This window comes from Colletotrichum graminicola (assembly GCF_000149035.1).
Source record: "Colletotrichum graminicola M1.001 genomic scaffold supercont1.80, whole genome shotgun sequence".
Lineage (NCBI taxonomy): Eukaryota > Fungi > Ascomycota > Sordariomycetes > Glomerellales > Glomerellaceae > Colletotrichum > Colletotrichum graminicola.
In genome coordinates this window covers 64,697-77,417 of record NW_007361084.1, presented here as the reverse complement: position 1 = coordinate 77,417, position 12,721 = coordinate 64,697, and the positions used below count along the sequence as shown (strand labels likewise).

At 36.6% G+C, this 12,721-nt stretch overlaps 2 protein-coding genes across 2 annotated transcripts; one reads left to right on the top strand and one right to left on the bottom strand.

Annotated features, from left to right (window-relative positions):
- Positions 1-8,367: 8,367 nt before the first annotated feature.
- Positions 8,368-8,613, top strand: GLRG_11276 (transposase; the record flags this gene model as incomplete). The annotated part of the gene is made up of 1 exon (XM_008101961.1): positions 8,368-8,613. A coding segment is annotated over one exon (246 nt), but the record flags the coding sequence as incomplete, so codon positions are not given.
- Positions 8,614-9,547: 934 nt separating this feature from the next.
- Positions 9,548-11,089, bottom strand: GLRG_11275 (uncharacterized protein). Its single transcript, XM_008101960.1, has 2 exons — positions 10,694-11,089; positions 9,548-10,645 (listed from the first exon to the last, which is right to left on the bottom strand). Exons 1-2 carry the CDS (start codon positions 11,070-11,072, stop codon positions 10,149-10,151), a joined length of 876 nt encoding a protein of 291 aa, XP_008100151.1. The 5' UTR covers positions 11,073-11,089; the 3' UTR covers positions 9,548-10,148.
- Positions 11,090-12,721: the final 1,632 nt, after the last annotated feature.

Here is a 12,721-nt window from a genome sequence, read left to right as displayed (position 1 = left end):
AAGGCTAAGGAACTATTATAATAGGCCTCTACCTTTAAGGTAGTATTATTACTAAAGAGCTACTATCTTATTACTTATTTACACTTTATCTATATAGTAATAAGCTAATATATAGTTATTAATATAAAAAAAGAATATAATATAATTCTTTTTCTAATAGTAATTCTTATTAGGCACTTAGTAAAAGCCTTATATAGTAAGTCCTTCTTTAAGGTGCTTTTACTATAGTAGTAGTAATTACTAAAGCCTATATAGTGCTTTTAGTAGCTAGAGGATCTAGCTAGAGATTTAGTAGCCTAGAGGTATCTCTATAAATACTACCTTATTAATAGTAATATAAATAAACGTATTTACTATGTTATATTAAAGTAATTTTAGATTAAAGTAAGTAGCTATTACTATAAGTATTTTAAATAATATACCTACTAATATAGCTATATAGGTACCTTATAGATCTTTTACTTATTAGTTACTATAGACTATAAGTCTTACTTTAAATTTAGTTAATTAACTATATTTATTAAGCTTATAGGTATATACCTAATAGTAGTTAAGGATTTAATACCCTTTAGCTACTACTTATAGCACTATTACCTAAGATTTTAATGTTTTATACTTATATAAATACACTATTTTAGTGTCTTTAAATTACTTTTTATATAGGTAGCCTTTTAACTATTTATAGATTAGTAGAGGGTGTAGTAACTTTTAATATATACCTATTAGCCTATAAGGTCTAGTAATACCTCTATTATATACTAGTAATTTACTAGTAACGTCTTTATAATTATTATACTTATTAGGCGTTATGTAGTTAATTAAGTAGCCTTAGGCACGCTTTAGCTAAAAGTAGTAGTCTTTACTTATTAGTTAACTTTATAATATACTAAACTACGTTATTACCTATAAGCTACCTTATATATAGTTTGTAATCTTTTACTATAAAGTAAGCCTTATAAGGAAAGTAGCCTTAAATAAAGTCCTTAGCGTAATCTAACTACCTATATATATAGTAAGGTAATACCCTTTTATAACGCCTTTAAATAAGGTTACTACTAGCTAGAGATTACCTAATAGGCTAGCTATAGTTACTTAGGAATTTAATACCTTTTTATGCTTATTAACGTCTTATAAATTAATTATATAAGGATAAGATAAGGTATAAGGGATTATTATCCTTATTATTTTAGAACTATTAGTTTTTAGTAAGTTACTAACTTATAGGCTATTAGCTATTAATAAATTATTTAAACTATTATTAGCTCTAATTACCTTAAGTAAGTTACTAGCTTATAGGCTATAAGCTATTAATAAATTAATTAATAAGCTATTAGCTATTAATTTAGGTATTTACTTATTAATTATTTTACTATTAGTAAGTATTTAGCTATTAGCTATTAGATTAATTAATTTAGAACTATTAGTTCCTATTTTACTACCCCCTATATTAATATCTATAAAAGCTATAAAAAAGGCGCTTAGTAGTAATAGTAGTAGAGTAAGAAGAAGCGTAAATTTTACCTGCTTATATAGATATTCTAGTGCGTTACCTAATTATAAAGCGCCTAGTAAAGTAATATTAGCGTGTTCTATTACTTTATCTATTTCTTTATTAGCTTTTTTATATAATAAGGATTAATTACTAGCTATAATTAGCTTATTAATTTGTTATTAATTTACTATAAGATTAGCTTTATAAAGCTTATTAAGTAATCTATTTATTAATCTATTAAAGATTTATTTCTTATTACATATTACGTTATATATAGTAAAGACCTTATTTTATACTAGATACTAGACGTAATATAAATTACTAAATATATATCTAATAAAGAATTTAAATTATATATAGGTAGTAAGCTTTTACTAGTAGTTTTATAATAGTTATACGTCTGCTGTTAGTATATATACTTAGTAGCTATAGGCTTATAAATATAAAAGATCTAGCTTTACTATTAGTAAAGGCTTAGTATACTTATTAAGTATAAAATATAAGTAAAATAATTAATATAGGGATTTCTACCCTTAAGCTACTAATAGTATTTAATTATAAAAGTATATAGCTATAGTTATAATTTTAGGCTATAGGACTTTAGGTAATTTTATATTAATTTATATATATTATGCCTTAAGTTTAATAATTATAGTAATTTACTTAGTGCTACTATTTTAAGTCTAAGTATTTACTACTAATAGCTTAATAAAGATCTTATAATTAAAAAGCGTATCTATAAGTTACTTAAGGCGTAGGATTTCTTAGTTAGCCTTAATAACTTTTAGCGTAATTAAATATTTAGTTTTTACTATTATAAGGAAGCCCCTTATTATTAAGTTAATAGTATCTTAGTAGTAGCTATATAAGTAAAAATCCTATATAAAATTTATTACTTAATCTAAGATTATTATTACTAAGCAGTATCTTATATAGCCTTATTTAAGATTATAAAAGTCTAGTGCTAGGTAATTACCTAGTACTATATTTATAATAGATTTATAAGGCTAGTAGTAAATTTACTACCTTATCTTACTAAGACTATATAAATTATAGTCTTATTTTATTATAGCGTTAACTTAGGTTAGATATACTTTATATATAGTATTTATAATCTTTTATAGAGCCTTAGCACCTAGGTAGCTAAGACGCTTATACTATATTATTATATTACTATAAAGTAGTTATTACTATATTAACGTTATATATTTATTTCTTACTTATAAGGTTAGTAGTAAATTATTAGTAAAGTATGTAGTAAAAGCCTTTTTACTTTTTTAGCTATAGCTATATTACTTATAATATTTAAGCACTTATTAGTTAGCTTATTCCTTAATATAGCCTATAAGGCTATAATCTATATGCCTTAGGTAATTATTACCTAGGCTTATATCTTACTATATACCTTATTAGTGTAGCCTTATAAAAGAAATAAGTAATATAGTAAATACACTATAATATATTACGTTATATATATAAAGCTTTATTAGTAAGCTATTAGCGCCTTTTAAAGTAATCTCTATAGTACTATATCCTTTAATTATAACTTAAGTAGTACTAGCCTAGATATAGTTACTAATTAAGGCTACTACTAATATAATAAACTATAATATATAGTTAAATATATAGTTAGTAGTGCTTAAATTAAGTAAGGCTAAATTACCTAGCTTATAGCCTTATAAAGTAGTATAAAAGGCTACCTTTACGTAGTATTTACTATATAGTTAATATAACTTAGCCTTAATTCTCTACACTTATTTAGTAAGGTTAGGATTACTTACTATATACTTATTAATTTATTACTAACGTTACGTATTTACTTACTAATTACTAGGCCTTTATAACTTATTTATAAAGTAGTAAAGTTATAATAGATAGGCGCTAAAGTATATAAGGCACTTTACCTTTTTACCTACACTTTATTAGTAGTAGTGCCTTTTATTATTAAATTTACTATCTTTTGCTACGCCTTTAGTGTATATTAGGCTATTATTATTATTACCTCTAGTTAGGCTAAATACGCTACAGCCTGCTTAGCTATAATACAGTAAGTTATTAGTAAGGGCTTTAACCCTCTCTAGTGCTATCTTATAAAAAGACTACTAGTTAAGATTATTCTAATTACTTATTATTTTACTTATTACTATATATAAATCTAGCTAGGAGCTAAGTAAACTATTTTATAAAGTAGTAGTAAGGTTATTAAACTAAATTAATAGCTATTAGTAGTTAAGTAAATTAACTTATACTAATTTACTATAGGCTACGTTTTATTTATTAAGTTATATAGTAAAATCTTTCTTAGTAGTTAAGGCCTTTTACTAGACCTTTACTAACACTTTACTATATTTATTATAGGTATACTTTACACGCTCTTCTTTAGTTATTCTTACTACTATACTAAGCTTATTAAGCTATTTAGCTAGTAATTTATTAGATTTATAATATCTTTCTTAAAGATTTATAAATATAGTAGATTTAACTATATTAGCTACGTTTTTAACGTCCTTTTACTAAGTAGTATACTTACGTACTTCTTTATAATAGTAGCTTATCTAGCTATTTAAGTATATAAGATTATATAAGTTAAGATTATTTAGTGTTATTACGTATTTAGTTTTATATATAAGCCTATTAAGTAAAGTTATAATAGCCTTACTTTTTACTATATATAGCTATATAGTTACTTACTAAGATATTTTAGTAATTACTATAGCTATAGTAACCTCTTAGTAAGTAGTAAGCTTATCTTTAGTTAAGGCGTATAGATATTACGTTATAAGCAGCTTTATTAGTTTCTTTAGATATATCTTAAGGATTAATTAGTCTGCTGCTATAACCTTTAGGTTAATATACTCCTAGAGATTATAACGCTTTACCTTTACTTAAATAGTGTTAAGCTATATAAACTAATTACTATATAATTATAATATAGTTACCTTATTATTATAGTTCTTATTAATTATTATAATAGTATTTAATTAGTAAATAGGTATATTAGTTATTATAGATATATATATTAGACTATTAATTATTAAATAGTAGGGATTATAATAGTTACTTAATTAATTCTATTCTATATTATATATCTATAGTAAATTACTATAGAAATAGGGAAAACCCCCTATTTCTTAGTTAGGAAATCCCTAGCTAATCCTAGTAATATTATTAGCAGACTTACCCTAAAAGTAGGGCTAATTCACCGCCTATTCCCTGACAATTCGCCATAGGGCAACCGTGCATTCGCCAGTTAATTCACGTGTAATTCCGCCACATTTGACACTACTATCCCCCTGCCACAGGGGATATACCTGTCAAAAGTGGTATATATGGCCTGAATTCTCACAGATGTGCAACAGCCAGCAGCAGCTCCACTTCTTTTGCATATTTAACAATTAAGAGTCTTATTCGCTTAGTGGCACTACGTGTATCTCACGTAACCCAACCTACCGCATACAGGATTTCCAGAAGACCTGTGTTTGATTTCCCATGTAGGCAGCAGAAGGCAGCAACAGGGTATTCCTTTGCGTCAGACCCAACCCTGCCCCTACTATGGGCGTACATTGCTTGGCCGCCCTCTGGATTACAAACCAGCTCTAACAGAAATTGGCACCTTCTGTGAAAGCTGGGGGGGTGTGTCAAAAGTGGTATATATGGCCTGAATTCTCACAGATGTGCAACAGCCAGCAGGAGCTCCACTTCTTTTGTATATTTGACAATACCACCACTAGGTGCTAGAAGTCTAGATACACTACACATAAATAATAACAACACCACCAAGATCCTGATTTACACGTATACGTAAAGTAGGATATCCCTCCTTTTGTAATCAAACTAACAGAACCAGAGTGCTAAGGCACCAGGGCTATAGCTAATAACGCTAGGAACACTGTAAAGTTATGCCCTGCGTACTTTTCAGGGTTATCTAACTACAAAGGAGCGTTTAGAAGCTAGAGACAGTGGCGCACTCGCCCCCTCACTAGTAGAGAAACATTATTACATAAAATAACACATCTTAGTGATATAGTTAGGTTATCATAGAGGGCTAATAATATAGATTATAAGAAGGACGCGTAAGTAAATCCACTCTAAATTTATTATCCTATGTTTTAGGATATAGAGGTAAAGATTTCTTAGGTAAACTACTAACAGATCGTTTTATTAAAGGTGTTTAAACCTTGACGACCATAAACAGATTAAAAATGCTAATAACTTTATGTTTTTTGCCCTTAAAGTTAAAGCCAACCCCGTCAATACTGCAAAGCAAGTCAACATAACTGCAGACAAGCCAAAATATAAAATCGCAAGGCGATTGTTAGCAGAGGGAGCTGCTAATAGCGGTACTAGTAGCGCTCATGCTAGTAGCTTTCAATACAGTTATTATAGAGGCGTATATAGTTATCCAAACTAGCCGCCGCCTTATTACTAAGTAGTCTATATTTATAATAAAGTTAAGTGTAATAGTTATAGAGGAGAAAGGGTATTTCTAGTTAGAAGGCATATTATAATATAGTGTAAGTATTTATTATATATATATTCTATCTTATAGTTGTTTACTACCTATTAGTTATCCCCTAGTGCTCTAAAATGTTACGACCCGACAAGCTATAGGCAGACAGAGCGCCACCAGACCCTGGAAGCGTGGGCGGTACGATTGATTGATTAATCCGTTGCGCCCCACTTCGCCAATGCAAAACATTAACCAGCTGTTTCCAAATTTCCCGCTTTACATATCATGGGTAGTCTCAGAAGTGATTCGCAACTCGATCCTAAGTTTGCCTGAATCACTTGGCCGTCTCTTTGTCTTGCCCCTCCATGCACCTAATGCTGCTTCATAACTGGCTCACTTCGGTCTAGGCTATTTATAGTCTATGGCTACTCCTTCCCCTCTGCAATATATAAACGTAGACGCTCCTCTTCTTATTTTGTCCAACGGCGGCGCTTAGGCTTTTTGCCGTCTTCCTCAAGACTGTCTGGGCTAGAGTGATAATAAGAACTATCACTATCACTTTAGTTATAGCTCTTACTATCGTTATCGTCATTAATGTTGTCCGAGCTATCAATATGTTTAAATTTATTACTATTTAACAGCCTAACAGTAGCCTCCACTTCTCAGCTGATAAGTCATAGTGGTACGCCATCAAATTGCTCTTCTCCTATCGTCTAAGGCTTACTAAGACATAGCTAAGCCGTTAACGTACAGAATCTTATCCAATAGCGCCTACTCATCCTTGACTTCTAATATCTACGGACGGGTAGTCCTATATATAATCGCAGTTAGCCTTAGCCCTATGCTCGTAGCAGTAGTCAATATCGTCCTCCCCGCTAGTTCAGCTAGAACCGTAGACAAGATTGTGAATTTTTAAACCTTACTTAAATACGTTTTGTGCAGCAAAGATGTCAAAGCTACCCGGCGTGTTAGACGTACCGCCTGGCGGCCGGTTTAACAACACATCTTGCGCTAATGCTAGTAGTCATAGGACAGGCACCCACTAGGTCTCTCGGAGCGGCAACTGCTGGTTGACCAAGCTGCCGCTAAGGGTAAACGACCATGCCGCATCGATAAGAATCTTAATTGCGTGGGGGAGTTCCAGATCTGCCGCCACCTCCAGGACTGCACTAGACGATGGAACAACTTAAGTAGTAATTGTGGATGAATGCGATCTCAGAGTTGAGAGGATATAAACAAAAAATGACCGGAGTGGCAGGCCGTCCACAGGCAGCCACCCAATAGGCTGAAGGGTACACCCTGCCATCGTAAGATCCATGTATTACAATATGACGTCATTACAAGGCAACACTGAAAGGGCCAACATCCAGAATGCCACTTCGGACCTCTTTCAAACACACACGTCACTGAATATGAAACCGTACCTTTTTTGTGATCGCATGTGATACCAACAGTCAGAACGGGGTCAGGACGGTTTGAGACAAATGTTTAATTGCCATTTGCATTATGTAAAGGCGGTAGCATATGTAGTCCTATCAATATCTAGCTTAACGTACTCCTCTTCTCTTAGATTTTGACTATCCCTTGCTCAACGCTGCTGCTGCTGCCGACCGGTCCCCTTATACAGTCACATGCAGAAAGTCTAGGCCCACCCCGCATTTCGCTACTGCCCAACCCCCTCCAGCCCAACCATTCTTCACTCTTACAACTACCACAACTTCAGGAAATGGACGCCAAATTACAAGCCTTTATATCTCATATATCGGGAGATCGAAGGACTAAACATGAGTTGTCCGAGATCCAGCGGGTTGCAATTGCTGCTTACGTGCTTGCCGGCCGAAGTCAACGTGAGGTAGCACGTACGTTTAACTGCACTAGGGGGGCAGTGAAGAGAACCATTAATCGATTTGCAACCAACCAGACTTTTAAGTCTAACCCCCGAAAAGGGAGGCCAGAGAAACTAAGTAAGGTGGAGAAACGGGCTATTTGTAGATCTATTCGAATTAATCCTCGGCAGACGTACCAGGAGCTTGTAAAGGGCTAGAAGCACAAGGTGTGCCTTCGCACTATTAAGAAGGCTCTTCGCCAAGCCAACTATCGCAAGTGGAGGGCATCAAAGAGACCAGTTATTACGCCTAAAGCAGCTACTCAACGGCTACAGTTTGCTAGAGAATAGCTACAAAAAGAGGATGAGATTCTAGCTATGTGCCTTATAGTAAGAAGCCTATATAAAAGAACATTATTACTAACTCCTTTATAGGCCCAATTTAGTGATAAATCTTCTTACCAGAACAGTAGTAGTTACCCATCCGCTTAGGTATTTAGACTACCCTCTAAACGCTAGCGACGAGATTTTGTTAATATTACTGCCCACGTAAAGGCAGATATCTCTATTATGGTATAGGGGATAATATAGAAGGAGGGCCGAAGTGAGTTGATCTTTTTAACTAGAGATAAGAACTCACGACAAGGAGGATATACTACAAATAGGTATATACAGACTCTAGATGAGGGATTTCTACCCGTTTATGATGATTTTCGTCACTTTGTTCAAGATAATGCCCCTATTCACACATCAGCTCAGACACTATCATGGCTCCGTAGTCATGGTGTTTCATGGCTAGACTGGCCCCCATACTCACCCGACCTCAACCCAATTAAGCACATCTAGAAGCTGATGAAGGATAAGCTGAGGGAGCTATACCCTGAAGCATTCTATTTGAGGAATAACGAGTTAGATATAGAAAAGTTCAAGGAGAAATTACAAGAGGCATGGGCAGCAGTGCCACAAGCTACGATAAAGAGTCTTATAAAGTCTCTACCTCGTCGCTTACGAGCAGTACGAAGAGCACAGGGTTGGTATACACGATACTGATAGGCAAACAATTCGCTTTTAATTGACTATACTCTTGCTATATATATTATTAATTTTGTAGTTCTATTCGTAGTAACAGTGATGGGGTAGATGTGTGGGCTGGAGGGAAATAAGGGGGTTGGCCCAGACTTTTTGCACGTCACTGTATGCCTCGTTAGGGCAACTATGTTCCTCTCCGAAGGATGCCGCACCGTCGCCCCACTAGCGGTACCCACTTGGATCCCGCCTCCAAACCCACAACATCCATCCCTTCCTAAAGCCCGGACAGACCTCCGTGCCGTTCTCCTTACAAGCCTTATTGTAGTTTTGACGACTCGTCTGCAGTGTTGGTCTTCCAGTTTGCATTGCTGATTGCCTTCGGTTAGATGCCTAGGTATCAACCATAGCCAACATTGTCCAAAAGCGCTGAACCATAATGAAGAAAGCGTTAATGGTGTAGAATGAATGTATAGTCTCGGAATGTTACAGTACAATTATTGCGAGACACATCTATTCTGAGTCCCACATAAGCTCAACGTAGAGCACGTCAATCGCTCCAACTTGCAGCTTCAACACGAGTCCTTCGTCTGCTCTTATTGGCGCCACCCTGAAATCGTTCCCATACACTAAATCATCAACAGCAAAGCTTCGAATAGCAGCAGATGTCTCAGCTGCCATTGCGAGAGACACCGTACCCGAGAATTCCCGATCAAATTCGAAAAAGGCCGTCAGTTGGCTGGAAATGAAGTGAAAGCCTGGGAAATCCACAAACACTTTGTATGAAATCGGAAGATCATCACTAGAGATTTCCAAAGGTACAGACGATTCCTTACTAAGAAAAGCATGACTGACGGACCGCGGGCCCTGCTGTGGCACTGGTAAACCCCCTCGAATCTCTCCTGTGAAAGGTCCTGAGTCGGCCATGCGTCCAGGTATCGCGACGGAACTAGGAACTGACGAAAGAGGAAGGCATGCCCTTGATTCCATCGGAGCGGATAAGAAACCTTCCTTGTCTGCAGTGAACTTTTGTATCATAGCCTGAAGCTCTTGCATCATGCCATTAATAATCTTTCGCCAGGCTTCAATCTGCTTCTGTGTCATCCAATCCACGTTTGGCACGGTCCACTTTGGGTATATTCGTTAGTGGGTGAACGATATTTGAAATCTGCCATGCCGTTTAATGAGCAAGTCGCAAAGAAAGCAAGCCGACTTGCTGCAGCCGATGAATCGAGGGGTTGGTACGCATAAAACTCGCTCGTAATGCAGTAAGAGCTGCACCTCCGCGTGGACGAAACAAAGGTTCGCCGTCCCATTTGGCAGGATAGGTGAGGGTGAAAGAAGAGGCTCAAGAGTTATCTCTCTAAAATATTGCGATAAGCCTTTCTCATCACCATCTTGGCCAGGTCTCTGCTTAAGTTGAGATATCGGGCAATTTTGTCGACCTGGACGACAACCTTTCGTGCTGCCTTAGAGAGCTGGTTCAGGATATGCTTCAACTGTAACTCGAGTGACTTCTGGTCTGTGCCGATAGATGCGTTAGCGCAGCATTGCATTGCGATTTTGACGTGCTTGCGCAAGTCGGGGCCGATTTGCTTCGATTCCAAAGGCTCTAAAGCCTTTGTTGCACGAATAAAATTCAGGTAGATCGTTTCAAATTTGCTTCCTCGTAGTTTAGGAAGTAACAATGTCGTCATGCGATGGTGCAGTGATGTTCTTTGCTGTCTTTGCTTCGCATTCCAATGAGATGGTGCAGGGTACCAGGGTGGCATCAATCTCTGCAGGATTCGATTTTCACTAATTGCTAGCACTTCATTGAAAAGTCGATCCTGTACGGCGCTTCTATGTAGGACTTCCCAAGTCAGCTGTTGTCAAACGTCAAGCAAAATAGTCAACATACCTCCACTTGCGCAGCCTTCTAGAACCCGAAGTAGACACCGTACACTTTCGACTTCCTCTGTTCGCCGTAGCTCGTTACGAGCAAGTCGTATAAGAAGCCCTTGCTGGTCTGGCCGCTCCTCAATGCAAGCTGCTGCTATTTCCGGAAACCCTTCAGAACTATGAGCAATGAAAGCAACATGGTCAGCTAGTTGCATCTCGTCTTCGAGCCGCAGAACATGGTCAGAGGACTGGGAGCCCCCTCGATACTGATGCCGGTAGTTGGCTTCCTGGAGGGGGGTTTGCCTCAGCTTGGATATTTGGGCAATGGCTTGATGGAATTTAGTCTCATCGTCGATGGTCCACAACAATGGCATTTTGGTAAGTGTCGTTCTAATCATAGAATCTGGGTACAGGCGAATCAACGGAACCCCATCTCTACTTGGGCGTCGACGCTTTCTAGTAAGAACAGCGATAGCGTAAGAACAGTACCAGCGATCCAGATAGCGACGAGTTTTCCCCACTTCAGTATCGGACACCCGAGATAGGACCCAACCGGAATCCTCTGAACGTGACCGAAAAGTCAAAGGGCCTCCCGCATGCGCTTTGCCTCCACAACCCAGACATGTATTGCCGTTTGTTAACAACCTGATTTGAGATTACAGCAACGTTGTCTGCAGGCATGCAGACCTCGGTAACATTGGTGGAGATCCTGGGATCACCATGACGTCTGAATGACGACCCTGAATACAACAGTAGTATGAAAGGCTATCCGCAGGTCGTATACCACACAGCGCACCAACACAGGTGTAACCCCCTCGTACATGCATGCTTGCAGCCGGTGAGGGGTTTGCTTTTGTGATGGTCTATCAAGGCCAGACATGTGGTTAGATTTGGTACACGTCCCACTCCGAGACGACCAGCACATCTTGCATATCGTATGGGTTCTCCTGTCACTTCGAGACAGCTCATTGGCCAGGATAAAGCAGGGAGTGGCAGGACACAATACGGCTGACCAACCGCGAGCGGATTCTTTGTTGGAATTGACAGATAAGGTTCGCGATCGCCCATTGGCTCCATCGTAGTACACAACATGACTTCTAAACCTTATTGCAGTTTGGATGGCTCATCTATAGTGTTGGTATTATAGTGCTATGAAATACATTTGATGTCAGTCTCACAGGTAGTCCCCTGAAACCATTCGTAACTTGGAGAAGTATCTGAATCACTTTGCCGACTCCTTGTCTTTCCTCTCCATGATTACCCAATGCTGAGTTACAGCTGCCTCACTTCGATGAAGCCTTTCTGCAATCTATGACCACTCCTTCCCCTCTTTGAGGTATACCCGCAGACGCTCCTCTTCCTAATCCGTCCAACGGCAACACTTAGGCCTGTTTATGTTTTCCTTAAGATTGTCTGGACTAGAATAGTAATTATAACTATTACTGTTGCTTTAGTCGTCGCTTTGGCTGTTATTATTATTAGTCTTAACTCCCCCACCCTATATCTGAACCACCCCTGCATCCGAACCACCCGAAATTCCCGCATTTCCCCTCCTTCATTAACACTACTACCTTTTTTAAACTATCATAACAATTACTATTTATTGCTAAATAACGCTATTTTTTTAGGATACCTTCTTTAAACTATTATAAAGTAATATTCTAAAGATAAGCTCTAACAGGCCCTCCTAGATATATAGTCTAGGCAGTATAGCCTCTAGGCTATTACTTATAGATAGGGTATACTATATATAACACTTTAGTATTAATACTTTAGCAGGTAAAGTAAGAATACTGCCTTTAAAGATAGGCAGCACTTATCCTAGGCCTAAGAGGATAATCTAGCTGCCTATATTACCCTTTAATAGTCCCTTAGTAGATATATTAACTATTAATAAGTAAAAGGCCTAGTAGAGCGTATAATAGGTAATAGGTATCCTCTTATAAGGAGGAAATAGATAGCCTAATTTATATAGTAAAATCTATCTATTAGAACCCTCTAATCTAGAGTAATTAATACCTAGTAATAGGCAGCCTATTCCCCTAAG